The sequence below is a fragment of the Mobula birostris genome, chromosome 20 (assembly GCF_030028105.1).
Source record: "Mobula birostris isolate sMobBir1 chromosome 20, sMobBir1.hap1, whole genome shotgun sequence".
NCBI classification, from domain to species: domain Eukaryota; kingdom Metazoa; phylum Chordata; class Chondrichthyes; order Myliobatiformes; family Myliobatidae; genus Mobula; species Mobula birostris.
The window spans coordinates 45904274-45931313 of record NC_092389.1 but is presented as its reverse complement, the minus strand read 5'-3'; the positions used below and the strand labels follow the sequence as shown (position 1 = coordinate 45931313).

The 27040-nt window shown below is 44.9% G+C and overlaps 1 protein-coding gene across 1 annotated transcript in view; it reads right to left on the bottom strand.

Annotated features, from left to right (window-relative positions):
• Nucleotides 1–20847: 20847 nt before the first annotated feature.
• Nucleotides 20848–27040, bottom strand: part of LOC140184958 (F-box/LRR-repeat protein 6-like) — a gene marked incomplete at its 5' end in the record, with an annotated part of 67766 nt that continues 61573 nt past the window's right edge. The window contains 3 exons of the mRNA XM_072238199.1: nt 20848–21114; nt 23565–23799; nt 26593–26821. Of these exons, the coding sequence (XP_072094300.1) occupies nt 20922–21114; nt 23565–23799; nt 26593–26821 (657 nt within the window). The remainder of the gene's footprint in view (nt 21115–23564; nt 23800–26592; nt 26822–27040) is intronic.

Below are 27040 nucleotides of genomic sequence, written 5' to 3'. Positions count from 1 at the left end.
TTCAAATACTGCACCACCACTGATATTTGCTCTTTTTACTCAAGTCTTTACTTTCATCCACCATGATGGCAAAATGTCCAGCCTCCTTGATTTCTGCACTTATTTGAAGTCTGACCATATCTGCCATAATACCCATAATATCATTTTGGATATCGTGGTGGGTTTTATTTGCATTTCCAGGATTGGCCTCTTTTTTTTTTTAGCTATAGTCTTATCAAACTTCCCAATTACACTGAGCAACTCAACAAAGTTTCCCCTATTGCCAGATCCATCATTCTCCCGGTGTCCCCGCTGGGCAATGCCTTGGCACGCAGTATAGCGTAGAGACTCAACTACTGCTCTCATATGCTCACGATTTTCTTGGACAATCTTTGCATGTCCTTTATCAAGCATATTTCCCAATCTTGAACTGTCTTGTTTTCTCAGTCTGAATTCGGCTCGTGCCTCCATCGCAAACTTATGAGCTGCACCTACGCGGTGGGTTTTGAAAGCTGTTGTAGCTTTCCGCCAGTTACGGTAACCGGTGACAGTGAAGGTAGACTCAGAATGGAACCCATGTCCTCCACACAGGAAATGCCTGCATGCGAAGCAGAGTGTAGCATCTTTTGTGACTGAATATTCCAGCCAGGAGTACAGGTCAAACCAGCCACGAATAAAACTCCTTTGCTGATTGCCAAACTGTTGGGAAGGGTACTTTTACAATGCTGGCCGATGGGGTCCTTCCTCAGGCTGCTGGCTAACGTCGCTAACAGTATTCCTACTCGCACTAACAGCAGCTTCATCCACGTTCTCTTCCGAATCTCGCTCCATTTCTTGTTCCTCTACTTCACCCTCACACTCCTTCGATGAACTGCTGTCGTCCTCATCCCCACTTACTTCTTCCTGCATGTCACTTTCAATTAAGACATGCTCAGGCTGATTCCTCTGGATGAGGTCGTTTTCTGACTAAAAATCGATCTATTTTTCACGCCGGCCAAAATAATGCACGTGCCAGGCCGACGCTAGCTTGTAAAAGCACAATGTGCGCGTGTGGCATCCGTTAGTCTCGCGAGACCACGGATCTGCGCCTGGATGTATACTATCAATCTCTCGCGTGAGAGTGAGTGACATCACCACCTTGAGTGATCTTAGATCAGCTTAACTGATCTGAGGTCAGCAACGGCAAGACATTGATAACGAACGAATAAGCAGAAGTGTAGAGTGGATCTGAGAGAGTTTCTAACTTTATTGCTGCGTGGGTGCTATGGTAATTGGGGGCGCTGTTTCACTAGATCAGCTGGAAAAACAAGCTGTGTTCAAAACTATACAGAGAAAGCAAAGCAGCTGCAGTTAATTTCTTGGTGGTGCTATGGTGGGGCTACTGCAATTTTTGCTGGACCTTAGCGCCGCCCCTACTCCCGCATATTGATAGTGGCTCCTTGACGCCCGCAAATTATATACAATATTCCCGAAATGATTTTTTTGAGAGCCAGTGAGTAGGAGGGGGAGGGGGTGGGGTAGAGGTAGAGGGAGAGGGAGAGGGAGAGGGAAAGGGAGAGGGAGAGAGAGGGAGGGAGGGAGAGAGAGGGGGAGAGAGAGAGAGAGAGAGAGAGAGAGATGGGGAGGGAGGGGGAGAGAGAGGGGAGAGGGGAAGAGGGGAAGAGAGGGGGAGAGGGGTGGAGACGGAGATGGGGGGAGAGAGAGAGAGAGAGAGAGAGAGAGACTGAGAGCGAATCATAGGGGTCAAAAATAATGACAGTGTTGCTCGCTGCACTGTTTGCAACAATGACTTTTCTGTTGCCCATGGTGGGTTAAATGACTGTAAAAGACATGGTGTGGTGAGTTTAACAGGTGTCATTTGTTCATTAGCATAGCTAACGTTATTTAAACGAGCTGGCTAGCTGCTAAGGAGCGACTCTATTGATGTCCTACGTGATGAGGCCAAATTCCCTGTAGTTAGAGGAAGGAGGAATTCACTTCCCAGCTTCTCACTTCATCCACCCACCTACCTTACCCCTCACCTGGCTTCATCTGGTCAGCCAGCCTGTCCTCCTTCTCCTCCACCCACCTTATTATTCTGGCTTCTTTTTCCTTCCATTTCAATGCTGATGAAGGGTCTTGGTCTGAAACACTGACTGTTTATTCCTCTCTGTAGATATTGCTGACCTGCTGAGTTCATGCAGCATCGTGTGTGTTATTATATCTACTACCTGTTGTATAACAAAAAAGTTTCCCCTCAGGTTCTTATTAAGCTTTTTACTCACCCCTGCACTATTTTTCCATTCCCCATTCTGGTTCCCCTCTCACCCATTCTACTCTCCTCACCTCCCTCTGGGTCCCCTCCTCCTTCCCTTCCTTCCATGGTCCACTCTCCTCTCCTATCAGATTCCTTCTTCTTCAGCCCTTTACCTTTTCCACCCATCTGCTCATTTATTCCAGTTTCTTTCCCCTTCCTTTCCAGTCCTGATGAAAGGTCTCCACCTGAAACATCGGCTGTTTACTCCTCTCCATTGATACTGCCTGACCTGTGAGGTCCTGCGGCATTTTGTGTGTGTGAATATGATTTTGCAGAATCTCTTGTAGAGCCAGTTACCAGAGTCAGTGGATGAGGCAAACACATTAGATACATCTAAGAACGATGTGGACAGGTATATGGATGTCAGGAATTTAGAGGTATGTCGACTAGGTGTCGTGTTAGGGTAGCTATTAGCACAATGCCATTACCCCCTGGGGCACCGGAATTCAATCTCAGCGTCCTCTGTAGTCCTCCCCATGGAATTAATAAAAATTATTTATTTTATAAATATACTTTTAAAACATGGTGAGAAATGGGATTAGATTGAATATATTCAAGGAAGGTTAGTTAGGAAGGTTCAATCATTAGGTATTAATATGGAAGTAGTAAAATGGATTCAGCAGTGGCTGGATGGGAGACGCCAGAGAGATGTGGTGGATAACCGTGTGTCAGATTGGAGATCGGTGTGTAGCGGTATGCCTCAGGGATCTGTACTGGGTCCAATGTTGTTTGTCATATATGTTAATGATCTGGATGATGGGGTGGTAAATTGGATGAGTAAGTATGCAGATGATGCTAAGATAGGTGGAGTTGTGGATAATGAAGTAGGTTTTCAAAGCTTGCAGAGAGATTTAGGCCAGTTAGAAGAGTGGGCTGAAAGATTGCAGATGAAGTTTAATGCTGATAAGTGTGAGGTGCTACATTTTGGTAGGACTAATCACAATAGGACATACATGGTAAATGGTAGGGCATTGAGGAATGCAGTAGAACAGAGTGATCTGGGAATAATAGTGCATGGTTCCCTGAAGGTGGAATCTCATGTGGAGAGAATGGTGAAGAAAGCTTTTGGTCTGCTGGCCTTTATAAATCAGGGCATTGAGTATAGGAGTTGGGATGTAATGTTGAAATTGTACAAGGCATTGGTGAGGCCAAAATTGGAGTATTGTGTACAGTTCTGGTCACCGAATTATAGGAAGGATGTCAACAAAATTGAGAGTGTGCAGAGGAGATTTACTGGGATGTTGCCTGGGTTTCATCTCCTAAGTTACAGAGAAAGGTTGAACAAGTTAGGTCTTAGTTCTTTGGAGCATAGAAGGTTGAGGGGGGACTTGATAGAGGTATTTAAAATTATGAGGGGGATTGATAGAGTTGACGTGGATAAGCTTTTTCCATTGAGAATGGGGGAGATTCAAACAAGAGGACATGAGTTGAGAGCTAAAGGGCAAAAGTTTAGGGGTAACATGAGGGGGAACTTCTTTACTCAGAGAGTGGTAGCTGTGTGGAATGAGCTTCCAGCAGAAGTGGTTGAGGCAGGTTCGATGTTGTCGTTTAAAGTTAAATTGGATAGATATATGGACAGGAAAGGAATGGAGGGTGATGGACCGAGTGCAGGTCAGTGGGACGAGGTGAGAGTAAGAGTTCGGCATGGACTAGAAGGGTCGAGATGGCCTGTTTCCATGCTGTAATTGTTATATGGTTATATGGATATATATCTTGGCTGGTATGAACAACTCAAGATGACAGATTTTTTTTTTCTTAAAGATCTTTCATTCCAGCCCGTAATTTGTCATTCCTCCTTTCTGCAGATCACTGGCCAGAGCAGGTTCAGTCCTTTCCCACCTACATCCATAGCACTCCACATGCCCTCAATCTTCTTGACAACTTTCAATTCCCTGACCCTGATTGCCTTGTTTTCACCATGGATGTCCAGTTCCAATACACTCCTATTCCCCATCAAAAAGGCCTTAAAGTTCTCTGCTTCTTTCTCGACAACAGACCTGACCAGTTCTCCTCCATCTGGCAGAAATGGTCCTCACCCTCAACAATTTCTCCTTTGGTTCTTCCCACTTACTGTAAACTCAAGGAATAGCCATGGGCCCCAACTGTGCCTGCCTTTTTGTTGCCTACATAGAACAGTCCATCTTCCAGCCTTCCATGGTAATTTTCCCAACTCTTTCTGTGCTACACTGACAACTGCATTGTGCTGCTTTATTCGCCAATGCTGAGCTTGTCAATTTCAACTGAGCTTGCAACTTTGCCTGCAACTTCCACCCTGACCTGAAATTCACTTGATCCATTCTGACACCTCTCTCCCCTTTTTCTCAATCTCTCTGTCTCCATCTCTGGAGACAAACTGTTTACCAACTACCAACATATAAACTAGACCTTCAACGTGATGGGACCAGAGTGCCAGAACAGATAGTGGAGTAGTTGTGGAGAAAGATTTCGTTAAGCCTGCATACAAGGTCTGGCATCAAAGTTTGAGTGGACTGAGACTAACGTTCTGAGCTGCATATATTTCAATGTAAGGAATTTTATAGGAAAGGCAGATGAGCTCCAGACATGGATCGACACCTGGAATTATGACATTGTAGCCATTAGAGATACTCAGTTGCAGGAGGGGCAGCTCTATGTTCTGGGTTTCCATTGCTTTAGATGTGATAGAGCAAGAGGGATTAAAGAGGGAGGGGAGGCACTAATAGGGAAACATGCCAGGACAGACTGATCCTCTGGTGAGGCTTTATGCGTAGAACTGAGGAATAAGAAAGCTACAACCATGTTAATGGGATTATATTATGAACCACTCAACAGGCTGAGGTACTAAGAGGAGCAAATTTGTACAGATCGCAGACTATGCAGGAAACTTAAGGTTGTGATAGTTCTAAATTTTAAGTTTCCACATATTGACTGAGACTTCCATACTGTAAAGGACTGGATGGGATAGAGTTTGTTGTATGTGTTCAGGAACGTTTCCTTCCTCAGTGCGTAGGATAAATAACGTTCACGAAGGAGCGGAGGGTTTGTCTATGATGGAGTTTGAAGGAAAGAATACCTCCACTATGGAACTTGAAATTGAGAGGGCCCATCGTGCGCTCGTCCAGAGGCCTACTGAAGACAGAGAAGATAAGCCACGCTCAATAGTAATTGGATTCCTTCGATACAATACCAAGGCGGAGATCCTACGAAGGGCCTAGGGTAAGAAGAGGGTGTTTTTGAATGGGAAATTAATATATTTCGATCAAGATCACCCTCCGGCGGTCCTGCAGAAACATAAAGAATACTCTGCAGTAAAGCGAATATTAAAGCAAGGAAAGATTAGATTCCAAACTCCGTACCCTGCTGAACTGCGGCTCTTTTATGAAGATGGTATGCAACTGTATCAGACAGTGGAGGAGGCGACTACAGACATGAGGAACAGAGGGCTGCCTGTCAGTGTAGTCAAACCGAGGGAAAGCCTGGCTGAGCAGTTATCCCGATCTGCTTGGGAAACAGTAAGAGAACCAAGAAAGCAGGGGACGGGAGGAGGGCGAGAGAAGAATAGCAGGAAGAGACTGTGAGTTTTCTGAAGACAGCCCTCACCCCCTCCAGAACAGCCATAAGGTTTGACTAACTTTAAAAGTGTTGATAAGATACAGAAGCAAAAATAGACGGTGCTATAACTCTTTCAAGAAATACTTATTATAATGTGGATTTTATATCACTCAATTTTTTAAATTACATAGTGTTCTATGTTCTATTCACTAGAATAGTGCAGTACAGTACAGGCCCTTCGGCCCACAATGTTGTGCTGACCCTTAAACCCTACCTCCCATATAACCCCCCACCTTAAATTCCTCTATATACCTGTCTAGTAGTTTCTTAAATTTCACCAGTGTATCTGCCTCCACCACTGACTCAGGCACTGCATTCCACGCACCAACCACTCTCTGAATAAAAAACCTTCCTCTAATATCCCCCTTCAACTTCCCACCCCTTACCTTAAAGCCATGTCCTCTTGTACTGAGCAGTGGTGCCCTGGAGAAGAGGCGCTGGCTGTCCACTCTATCTATTCCTCTTAATATCTTGTATACCTCTATCATGTCTCCTCTCATCCTCCTTCTCTCCAAAGAGTAAAGCCCTAGCTCCCTTAATCTCTGATCATAATGCATACTCGCTAAACCAGGCAGCCTTCTGGTAAATCTCCTCCGTACCCTTTCCAATGCTTCTACATCCTCCCTACAGTGAGGCGACCAGAACTGGACACAATACTCCAGGTATGGCCTAACCAGAGTTTTATAGAGCTGCATCATTACATCGCGACTCTTAAACTCCATCCCTCGACTTATGAAAGCTAGCACCCCATAAGCTTTCTTAACTACCCTGTCCACCTGTGAGGCAACTTTCAGGGATCTGTGGACATGTACCCCGAGATCCCTCTGCTGCTCCACACTACCAAGTATCCTGCCATTTACTTTGTACTCTGCCTTGGAGTTTGTCCTTCCAAAGTATACCACCTCACACTTCTCCGGGTTGAGCTCCATCTGCCACTTCTCAATCCTATCAATGTCTCACTGCAGTCTTCAACAGTCTTCTACACTATCCACAACACCACCAACCTTTGTGTCGATTGCAAACTTGCCAACCCACCCTTCTACCCCTACATCCAGGTCGTTAATAAAAATCACGAAAGACAGAGGTCCCAGAACAGATCCTTGTGGGACACCACTAGTCACAACCCTCCAATCCGAGTGTACTCCCTCCACCACGACCCTCTGCCTTCTGCAGGCAAGCCAATTCTGAATCCACCTGGCCAAACTTCCCTGGATCCCATGCCTCCTGACTTTCTCAATAAGCCTACCATGTGGAACGTTGTCAAATGCCTTACTAAAATCCATGTAGATCACACCCACTGCACTACCCTCATCTATATGCCTGGTCACCTCCTCAAAGAACTCTTATCAGGCTTGTTAGACACGATCTGCCCTTCACAAAGCCATGCTGACTGTCCCTGATCAGACTATGATTCTCTAAATGCCCAGAGATCCTACCTCTAAGAATCTTTTCCAACAGCTTTCCCAGCACAGACGTAAGGCTCACTGGTCTATAATTACCCAGGCTATCCCTACTACCTTTTTTGAACAAGGGGACAACATTCGCCTCCCTCCAATCCTCCGGTACCATTCCCGTGGACAACGAGGACATAAAGATCCTCGCCAGAGACTCAGCAATCTCTTCCCTCGCCTCGTGGAGCAGCCTGGGGAATATTCCGTCAGGCCCCGGGGGCTTATCCGTCCTAATGTATTTTAACAATTCCAACACCTCCACTCCCTTAATATCAACATGCTCCAGAACATCAACCTCACTCATATTGTCCTCACCTTCATCAAGTTCCCTCTCATTGGTGAATAGCGAAGAGAAGTATTCATTGAGGACCTCGCTCACTTCCACAGCCTCCAAGCACATCTTCCCACCTTTATCTCTAATCGGTCCTACCTTCACTCCTGTCATCATTTTGTTCTTCACATAACTGAAGAGTGCCTTGGGGTTTTCCTTTACCCTACTCGCCAAGGCCTTCTGATGCCCCCTTATTGCTCTCCTCAGCCCCTTTTAAAGCTCCTTTTTTGCTACCCTATATTCCTCAATCGACCCATCTGATCCTTGCTTCCTAAACCTCACATATGCTGCCTTCTTCCACCTGACTAGATTTTCTACCTCACTTGTCACCCATGGTTCCTTCACCCTACCAGTCTTTATCTTCCTCATCGGGACAAATTTATCCCTAACATCCCGCAAGAGATCTCTAAACATCAACCACATGTCCATAGTACATTTCCCTGCAGAAACATCATCCCAATTCACACCCGCAAGTTCTAGCCTTATAGCCTCATAATTTGCCCTTCTTCAATTAAAAATTTTCTTGTCCTCTCTGGTTCTATCCTTCTCCATGATAATGTTAAAGGCCAGGGAGTGATGGTCACTGTCCTCCAGATACTCACCCACTGAGGGATCTGTGACCTGAGCCGGTTTGTTACCTAATACTAAATCTAGTATGGCATTCCCCCTGGTCGGCCTGTCAACATATTGTGACAAGAATCCATCCTGGACATACTTAACAAACTCTGCCCCATCTAAACCATTGGAACTAATCAGGTGCCATTCTGTATTAGGGAAGTTAAAGTCATCCATGATAACAACCCTGTTATTTTTGCACCTTTCCAAAATCTGCCTCCCAATCTGTTCCTCCGTATCTCTGCTGCTACCAGGGGGCCTATAGAATACTCCCAATAGAGTAACTGCTCCCTTCCTGTTCCTGACTTCTACCCATACTGACTCAAAAGAGGATCCTGCTACATTACCCACCCTTTCTGTAGCTGTAAGAGTATCCCCGACCACTAATGCCACCCCTCCTCCCCTTCCCCTCCCCTCTCTATCCCTTTTAAAGCACTGAAATTCAGGAACATTGAGAATCCATTCCTGCTCTGGTGCCAGCCAAGTCTCTGTAATGGCCACTACATCATAATTCCATGTATGTATCCAAGCTCTCAGTTCATCACCTTTGTTCCTGATGCTTCTTGCATTGAAGTACACACATTTTAGCCCTTATACCTTACTACCTTTACACCCTTTATTCTGCTTCTCTTTCCTCAAAGCCTCTTTATATGTTAGATCTGGCTTTACTCCATGTACTATACTTCCAGTTCCCGCATGACCTTTATCTTCCTCCACCTCATTATCTGCTCTAACACTCTGGTTCCCCTCCCACTGAAAATCTAGTTTAAACCCCCCGGAACAGCACTAGCAAACCTTCCCGCAAGGATGCTAGTCCCCCTCCAGTTCAGGTGCAACCCGTCCTGTAGGAACAGGTCCCACCTTCCCTGGAACAAGGCCCAATTGTCCAGAAACATGAAGCCCTCCCTCCTGCACCAACTCCTTAGCCACGTATTTAGCTGCATTATCTTCCTATTTCTAGCTTCACTAGCATGTGGCACGGGTAGCAATCCTGAGATTGCAACCCTGGAGGTCCTGTCCTTCAACTTTGCACCTAACTCCCTAAACTCTCTTTGCAGGACCTCCTCCTTCTTCCTATCCATGTCATTGGTCCCTACACGAACCACGACATCTGATTGCTAACCCCCTTTCCTGAGAATACCGAGAACTCGATCCGAGATATCGCGGACCCTGGCACCAGGGAGGCAACAGACCATCCGGGATTCTTGATCTCTGCCACAGAACCTCCTATCTGTCCCCCTAACTATTGAATCCCCTATCACTACTGCTCGCCTCTTTTCCCTCCTTCCCTTCTGAGCTGAGGGTCCAGTCTCAGTGCCAGAGACGCAACCACTGCAACTTGTCCCTGGTAGGTCATCCCCACCAACAGTATCCAAAACGGTATACTTATTATTGATGGGAACGGCCACAGGGGTGCTCTGCTCATTCTGTCTATTCCCCTTTCCTCTCCTGACAGTCACCCAGCTACCTGCCTCCTGACTTTTAGGGGTGACTATCTCCCTGAAACTCCTGTCTATTTCTACCTCTGCCTCATGCATCAGCAAGGGAGATGAGGCTGAGTACAGGGCTACGGTAGGAAACTTTGTCACATGGTGTAAGCAGAATTACCTGCAGCTTAATGTGAAAAAGACTAAGGAGTTGGTGGTAGACCTGAGGAGAGCTAAGGTACCGGTGACCCCTGTTTCCATCCGGGGGGTCAGTGTGGACATGGTGGAGGATTACAACCTGGGGATACGAATTGACAATAAACTGGACTGGTCAAAGAGCACTGAGGCTGTCTACAAGAAGGGTCAGAGCCGTCTCTATTTCCTGAGGAGACTGAGGACCTTTAATATCTGCCTGACGTTGCTGAGAATGTTCTACGAGTCTGTGGTGGCCAGTGCTATCATGTTTGCTGTTGTGTGCTGGGGCAGCAGATTGAGGGTAGCAGACTCCAACAGAATCAACAAACTCATTCGTAAGGCCAGTGATGTTGTGGGGATGGAACTGGACTCTCTGACGGCGGTGTCTTAAAAGAGGATGCTGTCTAAGTTGCATGCCATCTTGGACAATGTCTCCCATCCACTACATAATGTACTGGGTGGGCACAGGAGTACATTCAGCCAGAGACTCATTCCACCGAGATGCAACACAGAGCATCATAGGAAGTCATTCCTGCCTGTGGCCATCAAACTTTACAACTTCTCCCTTGGAGGGTCAGACACCCTGAGCCAATAGGCTGGTCCTGGACTTATTTACTGGCATAATTTACATTTTACTATTTAACTATTTATGGTTTTTATTACTATTTATTATTTATGGTGCAACTGTAACGAAAACCAATTTCCCCCGGGATCAATAAAGTATGAGTATGACTATGAACGACCCGAAGTTCATCCAGCCCCAACTCGGTTTGTCAGGAGCTGCAGCTGGATGCACCTTTTACAGGTGTAGTCATCAGGGACAATTGTGCTCGCCCTGACTTCCCGCATACTGCAAACGGAGGACTCGACTGCCTTAATTGCTGCCTCCATTACCTACTCCTAAGTTAATTAGAATAATTAAAGGAACTTACCTGGCCTTACCTCACTGGGAGCAAGCTCGTCCTCAGCCTCTGCATGCCGAAGCCTCTCAAGCCAAAGCTTTTCTACTCTGTCTCCCACTACTCCGTCGCCTGCTACGCCATCGCCTGCTCCATTAATCTGCTCGCTTTTTAAACTCTCCCGCTGTCTCACAGGCCAACCTTCACGCGCTCGTGCAGTCGTGCCCCGTTCAAACTGCCAAAGAAATAACCCAACTTTCATTCATTCACTCCTTTTTCCCCACCTAAATGAGAATATATATATATGGGAGCAACACACAGGGAAATCTTTTCTGTGTAATGGGCATAGACTTGTTCACTTACTTTTATGGGTATTGTAATGGGAGCCCCAACTCACAGGGAGGAGGGGCTATCCCCCACGGCTAGATGTTTCCTCTAGTTCAAGCCAGGGTCATCTACTAGAGACCTCAGCCTTGCAATCACACCTTCGTTGCCTTTTTTATTATTCGCATTTCTTGGTTCTTATTTGTAGATTGATTAAGTTTTATTCTGCTAATTTCAATGATATATTGACAGATAAGTACACACGACTAAGGACAAAGTAAAATTCATTTCTTTTAATGTCAATGGGCTGTTAAATCCGATCAAACGCAGTAAAATTCTATCCAAAATGAAAAAAGAACAAGCCCATCTAGTATATTTGCAGGAAACTCACTTAAGTGATAATGAGCATGGAAAATTAAAGAGAATGGGTTTCACTAATTTGTTTTTCTCCTCATATAAATCAGGACATAGGAGAGGAGTTGCTATTCTCATCTCAAGCAAGCTAAATTTTGAAAAAAGTATTCGAAATGGGAGATAAGGAGGGCAGGTATATTCTGGTAAGGGGTAATATGGGTGGAAATCCAGTTACTTTATTGAATCTATATGCACCCCCAGGAAGTGGTATTAGTTTCTTCCAGAAAATTCCTAATATTATGGTAACGGAAACAGGTGGTCTCTTGGTATGTTGGGGAGACTGAAATTTACAATCACAACCAATGTTAGACTCTTCCAATGGAAAAACCTATGAAACAAAATCCTTACATAAGAGAGTTAACACTCTTTTTGAGGATGTTGGTTTAATTGATATATGGAGGGACCTTTTCCCCGACAGAAGGGATTACACTCATTATTCTGCCCGCCCCCCCCCCATTCTGTATATACAAGAATAGACTATTTCATGACATTTGGAAAAGACAAAGACAAAATAAACACCTGTGGAACTGGGACAATAGATGTAAGTGACCAGACACCTATACATTTATCTGTTGATTTTGACCTACAACCAAAGAATACTATTTGGAAACTAAATTCAAGTCTACTCAATGATCCCTACTTTAAGGAACAAATTAAAAAAGAAATGGGTCTTTACTTCAAATTCAATGATAATGGAGAGGTTTCACCTCCCATTCTACGGGATACTCTGAAGGCAGTCTTAAGAGGGAAAATTATAGCAATATCTTCATTTAAGAAAAAAAATGAGGAATAAAACATTAGAGGAATTACAAAATAGGCTGAAGGAACTAGAAAAAAAACACAAATTGAATTTGGCACAGGATACATTAGAGGAAATTTTAAAAATTAGGAATGAAATTAATAGTTTGGCTACTCAAGAAATCAGAAAAAATTTAATGTTTCTGAAACAGAGACATTATGAAAGTGGATCTAACTCTATGAAAGTACTGACGTGGAAACTGACGAAAAAGATAGTAAAAAATACAATTCATAGAATTAGGGATCCACGGACAAAAATGATAAAAAAAAAAGCTAAGTAAAATTCAAGAAACTTTTGAAGTGTTTTACGAAACTCTATATTCCAAAGTTTCAGGGGGAAGCATAACCCAAATTGACACTTTCCTGAATTCTCTAGAGTTACCGACTTTAACCGAAGAACAAAATAGAACGATGACTGCTGACATAACTGAAGCTGAACTAAAAACTACAATTGGTAGGCTTAAATTAAGCAAGTCACCAGGATCAGATGGATATACGGCAGAGTGTTATAAAGAGTTTAAAAATGAGTTAATCCCTGTTTTACTTCCCACACTGAACTGGGCTCTCAAAAAGGCACAAATGCCACCCAGCTGGAAGGAAGCGATAATCTCAGCTATACCGAAAGAAGGCAAGGATAAAATGGAATGTGGGTCATTTAGACCAATATCCGTTCTTAATGTAGATTATAGATTATTTACCTCCATCATGGCCAAATGATTAGAAGAGTTTCTACCCATACTGATACATAAGGATCAGACAGGTTTTATACAACAACACCAAACACAAGACAATATACAAAGGACACTTCGCATTTCATATACAAAAAAAATCTCAGCAATAGTGATAGGCGTGGACGCTGAAAAGGTATTTGATTTGGTTAAATGGAATTTTCTTTGGTTTCCATGACACAATTATTAAAACTATACAGGCAGTATATGACAACCCTACTGCTAGGATTAAAATCAATGGATATTTATCAAATAGTTTTACCCTAGAAAGGGACACGAGATGGGGTTGTGCATGGTCACCGCTACTCTTCGCATTATAGCTGGAACCATTAGCTCAATACATCAGACAAAATGAAGATATCAGGGGAATTACTATTAAAGGGACAGAGCATAAATTGGCCTGTTACACAGATGACATTTTGATCTATCTAGGACAACCAACATACTCTTTACCTAAATTGATGCAATCCTTTGAACAATATGGTCAATTATCAGGATACAAGATCAACACAGATAAAACCCAATTACTTTCATATAACTATAGCCCACCAAGAGAAATTAAAAGTAGATATCCCTGGGCATGGCAAACAGATTCTTTCAAATATTTGGGTATCATTATGCCAAAAGATTTGGCAAAATTATCAGAATATAATTATCAGCCTATATATAAAAAAAATTAAGGAAGATATAACAAGATGGAACCTAATTCCTTTCTTTAGTCTCAGCTCAAGGATTGAATCTATTAAAATGAATATATTGCCCAGACTATGACAGGTATGCCCCGCTTTTCGAACGTTCGCTTTATGAAACCTCACTGTTACGAAAGACCTACATTAGTTCCCTGTTTTCGCTAACAGAAGGTGTCTTCACTGTTACGAAAAAATCATTGCGCACCCCGAGCAGCCACTCTCCCCCAGATTCGGAACTGCAATCTCGCCAGCATTGCTTAAACACGTGCCTGTGAGCAGCCGTTCGCAAGATGAGTTCTATGGTATCGGAAAAGCCTAAAAGAGCTTGTAAGGGTGTTACACTTACCGTAAAACTAGACATAATTAAGCATTTTGATCGCGGAGAACAAAGTAAGGACTAAGTGAGTTTGGTTTGTGGAAGTTGACGAAGATGATGTTGAAGAGGTTTTGGGATCCCATGACCAAGAACTGATAGATGAAGAACTGATGCAGTTGGAAGAGGAAAGGATAACAATCGAAACCGAATGAGTAATGATAAAGTACGACTTTAATTTTGAAAGGGTACGTCGGTTTAGGGGATATTTGCAGGATGGGTTGAGTGCTTACAAAGAACTGTATGATAGAAAAATGCGCGAGGCTCAGCAGTCAAGCAAGCCTTCCACATCAGCCACAGCAGACGACTAACCTGGACCTTCGATATCGAGGCGGGCAGTCATTGGAGAAGATGAGCTGCCTGCTCTAATGGAAACAGACAACGAGATGACACCTCAGTGTCCCACCACCCCAACCCTCGGGCTGCGGACAGATACCGATTTGCGGAGAATGCAGCAGCAGCCAGGAGACACACAGCACATCTTTAAGAAAAAAGCCGAAATAAACATGCTAATTAATTAGGTCCCGCCCAACACGTAATTGTCGGCCCAGATCAGAGGTGATTGGTAATTGAGTTAATTTATTTGTTGTGACAGGAAATGGAGGAATTTACTTTTATTACCCAGCTGGCTGGCTTGATGGACCACCTTCCTATTGGAATGAGACTCTTCATTTCCATGACAGCAGAGGATGGCAACAGGAATTGCGATGAACTTTGAATCTCCTAAACTACCCCACCACCCAGTAAGTGCCAAAAGCTTCAAGAGGTATACAAAACTATCTTTTAAATGGTATTTTTAAATATGTAAATTATAAACACAAATCATGATACTTTGATTCTGACCACACCGGAGATGTATGTTTACATGATATTGAGATATTGATTCTGGAGTATGAGCACTTTGAACATTTGGAACAGAGACCTGAAAATTGGGTCCATCATTAACTCCCCGCCTCTCTCCCAAATCGAGACCTTAACTAAAAATCCAGTACAGTATTGTCTTTTGCTTTTCCAACAGTTCCATGCAGTGGTTACAAATCCTTGCCAAACAAGTCAGTTCCGTGCTGCCGTCTGTCCAGTTCCTTCAGTGTAAGATTTCAGAGTCAGATCCATTTTACAGTTGCAAGCAAAAGAACTCTACATCCGGACCCACATTTGAACTGCCTCCAAGGAATCTTGCTGATTTGGGGATACATTTCAGGTTCCATTATATTGGACTTATCGGTCATCACAGCCCTCATCAATGTTTTCATAATGAAAGTTGAAAATTCTAGAAATGTATTCCAATTGGTCTGACAGACTCACTCCCAGCACTGAGACAGATTATAATTTTTTTTACATATACATTCCCTTCCTCTGGTGCACCTCCTTTTCCTTTTCTCCAGTGGTCCACTCTTCTCTCCCATTCAATTCCTTCCTTCAGCCCTTTACCTCTTCCAGCTGTCACCTCCCTCCTTACTTCATCCCCCTCCCCACGCACTCACCCGAACTTGCCTATCGCCTGCCAGCTTGTACTCCTTCCTCACTTTCTGGCTTCTACCCCTTCCTTTCCAGTCTCGATGGATGGTGTTGGCTGTTGTACTCCCCTCCACAGATGCTCTCTGACCTGCTGAGTTCCTCCAGCACCGTGTTTTGTGTTGCTCTGGATAAAAATGTAGATGGGTGGGTGAGTTATTTTACAGACAACACAAAGATTGGAGCGGTGGATAGTGTAGCATGTTGTCGAAAGGATACAGCAGGAGATAGACCTGTTATGAGTGGAGAAATGGCAGGTGGAACTTAATCTGGACAAATGTGAGGTGTTGCTTTTTGGAAAATCAAATATAAGGGGAAAGTGTGTAGTTAACACCAGGACCCTTAACAGCATTGATATACAGAGGGACCTTTGGTCCAAATGCAAAACTTCCTGAAAGTGATCATGCAAGTAGATAGGATGGTAAAGGTGTATTGAATGCTTGCCTTCACTAGTTGGAAAACTGAGTATAAGAGGAAATCATGGCGCAGACGTATGAGGTCATCACTTTAAAACAGATGAGGAGGAATTCCTTTTGCCACTGCCACAGAAGTGAAGATTGGTACGTTCTTGATTAGTTAGGGCATCATCTCACGCAGATGGTAAACCCCCAGCGCCGCCAACTTGGCGAGGCAGCATCCCGGAAGCTTCCGACCACAGTCTGACTCCGAGTCCGTCCGAAAAACTCCGAGCCTCCGACCACCTATTTGACACCGAGCACTGAGCACCACCTCTGCCGAGCGTTTCGACCCCGGCCCCGGCAACAGGAGATACGCAAAGCCGAGGATTTGGGGCCTTCGTCTCCGGAGATTCTCGATCGCACAGTAGCAGCGGCAGCGAAGCAGGCATTTCAGAAGTTACTCCAGATGTTCCTCTGCACTTCACGGCTGTCCCCATCAAATCCGGATTGATGCACGGCACCCCTAGTTACACATATCGATATTCATACGGAATGGCCGCGCGCTGCGTCGCGCCGCCATCTTCTCCTCCCTCCCACCTTTACATTTATTACATTTTTTGTAATAAACCATGATTTAAGCACCATAGCAAAGGCCAGTGCTTTCCCTTTCACAACACAGAAAGGCAGCCATCCGTTTCTCAATACGTACTCATCAAAAAGGAAGGAGCTGCTGATTAAAGCGGGTCTCTGGCCCAGACCAGGTGACCAGTTGCACCTGCGGAGGACGGTACTTACGGCAGTACCTATACAATGCAAAGGGGGTAGAGGCTGAAGACTCTTGAATGAGCAGAACAAATGCAAGTGACCTGCTCACCACCCTGTGGACTGAACAAAATGCACTGCCTCTGTAGTGGGACCTTGGGTAGGCTGCCCTTCGACCGATTACTGTGGCTGCACTTTACAACCACTCCATGCAATAACAGGGTTAAAAAACAAGAGCATTTTACAAGGTTATTAGTAATAGCCCTGAGTCAAAAACCAAACAGCTCGCACCAGTGTGCAGAAGTAGCACATTTCACAATGCATATTCCTACTTCAGATATACCAGCAAGATCATTGAATGTGCTTTCAGCTTCTTTTAAGAGTGATTCAGCATGGGACCAGGCCCTTCAATCCAACACATCTATGCCCACAACAAGCTAGTTCCATTTGCCGATGTTTAGCCCACATCCTTCTGAACCAGGAGTTCCCAACTGTTATTACCCTACCCATTAACCAAGGGGTCCATGGACCCTAGGATGGGTGCACTTGCTCTAAACAATTCCAATCCACACACTTATCCAAATGTTAACATACCTACTTCCTCTGGCACCTCATTCCAACCCCAGTGAAGAAGTCACCTCTCAGGTCACTTTTAAATCCTTCCCCTCACCTTAAACCTTTCCTTCTAGATTTTGGCAAGGGAAAGGTGGTTACATGGAAACTGCCTATGTTCCAAATGAGCGGAGGCAATGGGCTGACATCGACTCAGTTACAGTGACAATTACAATAGTTTTAAAGTAGGCTTTGGAATCCTGGCCTGAGCAACACCAAGTGTGTTTCTGGACTCTCAGTGTTAGCTAATGAAAAGTTCCTGCTGTGTATGCAAAGAGCCCCAGAATATGTAGGGTTCCTGCTGGTGCCATTTTCCAGGGTTTTCTGCTGGGCTTGGACCATTAGTCATGGATGTAATACAAACACAGATACATCCAACACTGGCATCAAGGATTTCCAGTAATGTAATTTTGGAGATGGGAGTTCAATCCAGAAAAGTGTGAAGTGATTCACTTTGGAAGGTCGAACTTGGAGGCTGAGTACAGGATTAATGGTAAGATTCTTAGTGGTGTTAAGGATTCCCTCAACAGGGATCTCATGGTCCATGTCTGTAGATCCCTCAAAGTTGCTGCACAAGTCGATAGGGTTGAATTAGAAGGCGTATAGTGTGTTGGCCTTTATTAGTTGGAGGATTGATTTCAAGAGTTGCGATGTAACGTTGCAGCTCTATAAAATCCTGCTTATTGTGTATTGTGCTCAGTTCTGGTTGCCTGAAAAGGATGTGGAGTTTTTAGATAGAAAACAGAAGAGATGCTGCCTGGATCAGAGAGCTTGCCAAATGAGGACAGGTTGAGTGAGGTAGGGCTTTTCTCTCTGGTGTGAGGGAGGATGAGAAGTGACCTGCTGCAGGTGTACAGCAATGCTAAAGGCATTGAGAGAAAGGACAGGCAGAAATGGCTAATATAAGGGGACTTAATTTTAAGGTGACTGGAGGAAAGTATAGGGGGATGTCAGAGATTGTTTGTTTGTGTGTGTTTTTTTAAACACACTGGTAGGTCCGTGGAATGCCCCATCAGGGTTGGTGGAAGAGGTAGATACATTTGGGATATTTAAGAGACCCTTAGATAAGCACAGGGATGATAGAAAATAGAACATAGAACATAGAATAGTACAGCACAGTACAGGCCCTTCGGCCCACAATATTGTGCCGACCCTCAAACCCTGCCTCCCATATAAGCCCCCACCTTAGATTCCTCCATATACCTGTCTAGTAGTCTCTTAAACTTCACTAGTGTATCTGCCTCCACCACTGACTCAGGCAGTGCATTCCACGTACCAACCACTCTCTGAGTAAAAAAACCTTCCTCTAATATCCCCCTTCAACTTCCCACCCCTTACCTTAAAGCCATGTCCTCTTGTATTGAGCAGTGGTGTCCTGGGGAAGAGGCGCTGGCTATCCACTCTATCTATTCCTCTTATTATCTTGTACACCTCTATCATGTCTCCTCTCATCCTCCTTCTCTCCAAAGAGTAAAGCCCTAGCTCCCTTTATCTCTGATCATAAGGCATACTTTCTAAACCAGGTAGCATCCTGGTAAATCTCCTCTGTACCCTTTCCAATGCTTCCACATCCTTCCTATAGTGAGGTGACCAAAACTGGACACAATACTCCAAGTGTGGCCTAACCAGAGTTTTATAGAGCTGCAGCATTACATCGCAACTCTTAAACTCTATCCCTCGACTTATGAAAGCTAACACCCCGTAAGCTTTCTTAACTACCCTATCCACCTGTGAGGCAACTTTCAGGGATCTGTGGACATGTACCCCGAGATCCCTCTGCTCCTCCACACTACCAAGTATCCTGCCATTTACTTTGTACTCTGCCTTGGAGTTTGTCCTTCCAAAGTGTACCACCTCACACTTCTCTGGGTTGAACTCCATCTGCCACTTCTCAGCCCACTTCTGCATCCTATCAATGTCACTCTGCAATCTTTGACAATCCTCTACACTATCTACAACACCACCAACCTTTGTGTCGTCTGCAAACTTGCCAACCCACCCTTCTACCCCTACATCCAGGTCGTTAATAAAAATCACGAAAAGTAGAGGTCCCAGAACAGATCCTTGTGGGACACCACTAGTCACAATCCTCCAATCTGAATGTACTCCCTCCACCACCACCCTCTGCCTTCTGCAGGCAAGCCAATTCTGAATCCACCTGGCCAAACTTCCCTGGATCCCATGCCTTCTAACTTTCTGAATAAGCCTACCGTGTGGAACCTTGTCAAATGCCTTACTAAAATCCATATAGATCACATCCACTGCACTACCCTCATCTATATGCCTGGTCACCTCCTCAAAGAACTCTATCAGGCTTGTTAGACACGATCTGCCCTTCACAAAGCCATGCTGACTGTCCCTGATCAGACTATGATTCTCTAAATGCCCAGAGATCCTACCTCTAAGAACCTTTTCCAATAAAGGGCTATGTAGCAGAGAAAGGAGTAGGTTGATAGGTTGTGGGCTGAAGGGCCTGTACTGCGCTGTGCTCTTCTATGTTATTTCCACGCAGCAGTTCACTGAACGTTAATAGTGAATCCCAATACTCAACGATTAGGACATTTGGAACCAGTTCCTTTGACTAGGTCCTTAATCAGTATATCAATGAGAAGATAGTGAGGCAAGTTCTACACGACGCCAGGAAGTAAGAAACTGCACCATGTGGCACCACACAGACTATCTTAAAAAAACAAACACCAAAAAGCGCTCCAAGAAAAAGAGCAACCAAGAAGTTCCTTACGAGGAAGTAAAATTAAAAGACCCGTCCAGTTGAGGCACAACCTAGAAAACCATCAGAGCACCTTGGAGAGTGGACTGTATGATGCTGGGGTCTGGGGAATGTAAAGGAAATGGAAAAACCTTAAGGCAATAGATGTTTTATCTCCTGTAGTGCCTAGACCAAACTGTTTAACCATATACAGGTGGCTACTCTCCACAGTCAAGGTGTAGTTTACATTTAGTGACTGATGAAGCGTGAACCAGTTCGCTGGTCTGAGAGCGGGAGATCACCTCTCACTGTCACGCTGCAGTTCATGATCACGTATTGCCTCAGGAAACCCTCAACTGGCCAAACCTGTCCCCCTTAACATCCGACTTGCCCAAGCTTCCTTTATGAATTGCATCTGCCTTGCAACGTCTGCCCAGCTCCCTCACAAGGCAGGCAAACTGCAGGCTCAGAGCACAACATATGGTCTGCTCAAGATGTAGATCAGGAATCAGGAACTCTTTTCAGTATTTTGCAGCAAATTGACTTCAGCCCAGGTTTGCTTTGGAACAATAAATGCTGCAGACCGCAGCCCAGAGTAGTTCCAAGCTGTACCTAGAATACATCTCGGCAGTCCCAGGCCCCGGCACAATGCAGTCGATATATTTTTTTGCTTTCTTTATTGATAGTGCTTTGAACTTTAAGGAAGGAGCAAAATCCTACATAAAAACTTTATGAAGGCACGCCTACATAAAGAAACAGCACCCTTTGTTTCTACCATTGGGCTGCAGCTGTTCCTGGTGTCTAATGAGCAGAGCCTTTAGCTGTCAGCCTCTCCCCGCGGCCTGTGGTCCCCAGTGGGTTGCTGCTCACCCACGCTGCGGCTCAGCAAGCGGTTGATCAACTGGCTGACCTTATGCTGGCCTCGGTAGATGCACCTCAGGTCCCGGGGCAGACAGTAACAGGATGTAAGGTTCAGGTAGCTGAGTTGTGAGCAGCAGCTCACCACCACCCTGGAGAACAGAGAAAGAGAAAAATCAAACCTCTCTCCACAGACCTAAAGCAACAAACAGAAACATTTCCTGAGAGAAGTTACTGAGTATGCCAAAAGGATAATGAATCTCAGGGTTGTATACAGTGATATATATGTACTTTGATCATAAATTTACTTTGAACTTTGATTAGACCACACTTGGGGAGTATTGTGTTCAATTCTGGGTGCCTCAGTAGAGGAAGGATGCGGAAGCTTTAAAGAGGGTGCAGAGGAGATTCACCAGGACACTGTCTAGATTAGAGAGCATGTCACATGAGGCAAGGTCTAGTGAGCGAGGGCTTTTCACTTTGGAGCAAATGAGGATGAGAAGTGACCTGATAAAAGTGTACAAGATGATATCAGGCATAGATCAAGTGGACAGCCAGAGACACTTTCCCAGGAGGAAAGGGCTAATTTGAGGAGGCAAGATTTTCAGGTGATTGGAGAACAGTATTGAGGAATGTCAGGGGTAAGTTTCTTTTAAAAAACAGAGTGGTGGGTGCATGGAATACACTGCCAGGGTGGTGGGGTGGTGGTAGAGGCAGATACATTTGGGAATTTAAGAGCCTCTATGATAGCCACATGAATAAAAGAAAAAAAATTTCGGTGGCTCAGGCACATTGAGTGTGAGTGTCAGTGTTGGAGCGCTACAGACGTCGGGAGAGAGAGAGAAAAAAAAGAGTATAAAAGGAGCAGATTCGGGTAAGGCTGGGCTTTACTGGCAGCACAACGTGATAAGTGTTGGTATCAGAGGCCAAAACAAAACTCAGCTGCAAATAAAATCAAGGGTCAAGCAGAGATGCCAGTACGCCAGTGATAGGAAGGCTTTGGCTTTACGGTTTTCAGTGTACGCACGCAGGCGGAGGCACAGATGAGAAGAAATAGCCTTTTCTTTAGTAGAGAGGAGTCAGGATGGAATGCTCCTCCTGTCAGATGTGGATATTCAGGATACCTGACAGTTTCCCTGACGACTACACCTACAGGAAGTGCACCCAACTTCAGTGTCCAACTGACTGGGCCAAAGAGCTGGAACTGGAGTTGGATGTTCTTGGGATCATTTGGGAGGCTGAAGATATTAAAGCTGACTCTTTTGAAGAGGTAGTCAGACCCAGAGTACAGGCTTCGGACAGTAGATGGGTAACCACCGTGAGGAGTAAGAGGATTAGGAAGTATGTGCAGAGCGTCCTGTGGCCATTGTCCTCAGCAACAAGTATACCTATTTGGATACTGCAAGGGGTTGGGGTGGGGGTGGAGAGACATCCACTGGGGCACAGCAGCAGCAGCCAGGCTGGTGGGTGTGTGGCCGGCTCTGAGGCTCAACAGGGAAGTGTAAAGTCAGGCAGTGCAGTAGTTATAGGGACCCAATAGTTGGGGGGACAGAAAGGAGATTCTGTGGCTTCAAAAGAAACACCAAGATCGTGTGTTGCCTCCCGGTTGCTAGGGTCCAGGACATATCAGAGCATCTGCAGGATATTCTCAATGGGGAGGGTGAACAGCCAGAGGTCCTGTTGCATATTGGCACCAACTACATAGGCAGAAAGGGGGAAGAGGTCATACACAGTGAGAACATAGAATTAAGCTACACAGGCCGATTAAGGTGGTTAAGGCGGCTTATGGAACGCTTGCTTTTATTAGTCAAGGCACTGAGTCCAAAAGTCAAGAGGTTATGTTGTAACTTCATAAAACTCTGGTTAGGCCACATGGAGTATTACATACAATTCTGTTTGCCCCACTAGGAAAGATGTTGAGGGTGTAGAAGATGTTTACCAGGACTCTGCCTGGTTTAGAGGGCATGTGCTACAACGACAAGCTAGATAAGTGTATTGTTTTCTCTGGAGCAGCAGAGGCTGTGGAGAGATCTGATAGAAGTTAATAAAATTATAAGGGACTTCGATAGAGTAGACAGAGAGCATCTGTTTCTCAGAATTGAAATGTTTAATACCAGAGGACATGCCTTGAAGGTGAGGGGGTAGGTTCAAACTGGATGTGAGGGGTAAGATTTTTTACTCAGAGTCGTAAATGCTTGGAATGTGCTGCCTGGTATGGTGGTAGAGGCAAATACATTAGAGTCTCTTAAGAGATGCTTGGACAGGCACACGGATGTGAGGAAGGTGGAGGCATAGGACATGCTATATAGGTAGGAGGGATTAGTGTTTGGGTGTTTTTAATCTGCTTTTTAGCTGGTTCGGCAAAACATTGTGGGCTGAAGTGCCTGATCCCGTGTTGTACTCTTCTATGTTTAAAAATGGAGGGCTATATGGAAGAGAAGGGTTAGATTGATCTTCAAGAGCACATTAAAAAGTCACACCACGTCATGGGCTGAAGGGCCTGTACTGTGCTGTGGTGTTCTGTCGTCTCTGTGATATTAATTGGTCTTTTCACACTTCAGATCTACAATATAGCAAAGGTGAGCACCACACTGATGACTACCTGACAGCATCCAGGGTGACTTTTGTCGCCGCCAGGTTGAGGGAGCGTAGGATGACATTGCCCTCAGTCCCTGCCAGGATCCCCATGGCTAGCTCAAGGTCCTTCCCTCTGTAGAACTGGCCACTGATATCTAACGCCTCCAAAGAGTGTCTCCACTTCAGAGCTATTTGCTGTGAGCCCTGCTTAGCCAGCTGTAGCGTGCTATACTCTAGTCCCAGGAACAACCACGAGAGGTCTGGTGATGGAACAAGCAGAGAGTTTCGTAAGAACCCAAGAGATTCTATAGATGCTGGAAATTATGCTCAGCAGGTCAAGCAGCATCCAAGGAGAGGAATAGTCAACATTTCATGAAGGGTCTTGGCCCAAAATGTTGACTGTTGACTCCTTTCCATACGTGCTGCCTGACCTGCTGAGCTTCAAAAGAAATCACTTTGGCTCGTTAGCCTCAGATACTATAAGATTGTCAGGGGCAGGCCATTTGGCCCCTCAAGTCTGTTCCACCATTCAGTAAGATCCAACTTTCCTTATGTAAAAAGGAAAAGACTGGTAAAGACAAATGTAGGTCCCCTACAGACAGAAACAGGTGAATTGATTATGGGGAGCAAGGACATGACAGACCAATTGAATAATTACTTTGGTTCTGTCTTCACTAAGGAGGACATAAATAATCTTCCAGAAATAGTAGGGGACAGAGGGTCCAGTGAGATGGAGGAACTGAGCGAAATACATGTTAGTAGGGAAGTGGTGTTAGGTAAATTGAAGGGATTGAAGGCAGGTAAATCCCCAGGGCCAGATGGTCTGCATCCTAGAGTGCTTAAGGAAGTAGCCCAAGAAATAGTGGATGCATTAGTGATAATTTTTCAAAACTCGTTAGATTCTGGACTAGTTCCTGAGGATTGGAGGGTGGCTAATGTAACCCCACTTTTTAAAAAAGGAGGGAGAGAGAAACTGGGGAATTATAGACCGGTTAGCCTAACGTCGGTGGTGGGGAAACTGCTGGAGTCAGTTATCAAAGATGTGATAACAGCACATTTGGAAAGCGGTGAAATCATCGGACAAAGTCAGCATGGATTTGTGAAAGGAAAATCATGTCTGACGAATCTCATAGAATTTTTTGAGGATGTAACTAGTAGAGTGGATAGGGGAGAACCAGTGGATGTGGTATATTTGGATTTTCAAAAGGCTTTTGACAAGGTCCCACACAGGAGATTAGTGTGCAAACTTAAAGTACACGGTATTGGGGGTAAGGTATTGATGTGGATGGAGAATTGGTTAGCAGACAGGAAGCAAAGAGTGGGAATAAACGGGACCTTTTCAGAATGGCAGGCAGTGACTAGTGGGATACCGCAAGGCTCAGTGCTGGGACCCCAGTTGTTTACAATATATATTAATGACTTGGATAAGGGAATTAAATGCAGCATCTCCAAGTTTGCGGATGACACGAAGCTGGGTGGCAGTGTTAGCTGTGAGGAGGATGCTAAGAGGATGCAGAGTGACTTGGATAGGTTGGGTGAGTGGGCAAATTCATGGCAGATGCAATTTAATGTGGATAGATGTGAAGTTATCCACTTTGGTGGCAAAAATAGGAAAACAGATTATTATCTGAATGGTGGCCGATTAGGAAAAGGGGAGGTGCAACGAGACCTGGGTGTCATTATACACCAGTCATTGAAAGTGGGCATGCAGGTACAGCAGGCGGTGAAAAAGGCGAATGGCATGCTGGCATTTATAGCGAGAGGATTCGAGTACAGGAGCAGGGAGACACTATTGCAGTTGTACAAGGCCTTGGTGAGACCACACCTGGAGTATTGTGTGCAGTTTTGGTCCCCTAATCTGAGGAAAGACATCCTTGCCATAGAGGGAGTACAAAGAAGGTTCACCAGATTGATTCCTGGGATGGCAGGACTTTCATATGAAGAAAGACTGGATGAACTGGGCTTGTACTCGTTGGAATTTAGAAGATTGAGGGGGGATCTGATTGAAACGTATAAAATCCTAAAGGGATTGGACAGGCTAGATGCAGGAAGATCGTTCCCGATGTTGGGGAAGTCCAGAACGAGGGGTCACAGTTTGAGGATAAAGGGGAGGCCTTTTAGGACCGAGATTAGGAAAAACTTCTTCACACAGAGAGTGGTGAATCTGTGGAATTCTCTGCCACAGGAAACAGTTGAGACCAGTTCATTGGCTATATTTAAGAGGGAGTTAGATATGGCCCTTGTGGCTACGGGGATCAGGGGGTATGGAGGGAAGGCTGGGGCAGGGTTCTGAGTTGGATGATCAGCCATAATCATAGTGAATGGTGGTGCAGGCTTGAAGGGCCGAATGGCCTACTCCTGCACCTATTTTCTATGTTTCTATATTTGCTCTCCCCACATGTACTGGTTTTGGTTTATTATCGTCACATGTACTGAGGTACAGTGAAAGCTCGTCTTCTGTTCATGCAGATCATTTAATTACACGGTGCATTGAGGTAGAACAATGGAAAATAATAACAGAATGCAGAATAAAGTGTTGCATTCAGAGGAAGTGCAGTGCAGCTAGACAATAAGGTGCAAGACCATAACACAGTAGATTGTGAGGTCAAGTGTTCATCTGATCGTACTATGCAACCGTTTAATAGTCTTATTACTGCAGGGTAGAAGCTGTCTTGAGCCCACGGCTGCAAGAAACTGCAGAGAGTTGTGGATACAGCTCAGCACATCACAGAAACCGTGGACTCTGTCCGCACTTCTTGCTGACTCAGTAAAGCAGAAGGACACCACCCACTCCAGGCAGTCTCTCTCCTCCCCTCTCCCAACAGGCTCAAGGACAGCTTCTATCCCACTGTTATCAGAGTCTTGAATGGACTCCCTTGTACAATAATATAGACAATTGACCTCACAATCTACCTCGTTGTGATCTGTTTACCTGCTTTTCTCTGTAGCTTTTCCATTACACACATGAAAAAACTCTAAGATAAAGAACACAATAATAAAAAAACCACAATAAAGATAAATACATAGATGAGGAGAGAGACAGTTCTCCCTACCTTGGCAGGGCAGAAGCTGTAGCGACGCCGGTGTGATCCGATAACAACCTCGGAGGTCCAAGCTCCGCAGCTTGGTCGACAGGTGCAGCAGCTTTACCAGAACCTCATCTGTGACCAGCGAGCATGAGGTGGCCAAGCACAGCTCCTCCAACTCAGAGAAGCCGACCTCAGGGGAAACGATCGTTGTGGAAACCTTTGGGAACCAGGCCAGATTCAGCAGTCTTAGGACCTGCATCAAATGACACAATTGGTTAAAGACTGGCGGTAGCTGGTTTACTGCAGAGAGGCAAGTTAAGACAGACAGTAACTTCTACATATCAAAGGATTTGAGCACCTGAATCACCCTAGCATAGAAAACCACAAGCCAAGTGCTGCAAAATGGCAGTAACACAATGGGAGCCCTCCTGATCAGTACAGGAGCAAAAAGGCTTGCTTCGATGCAAAGTGA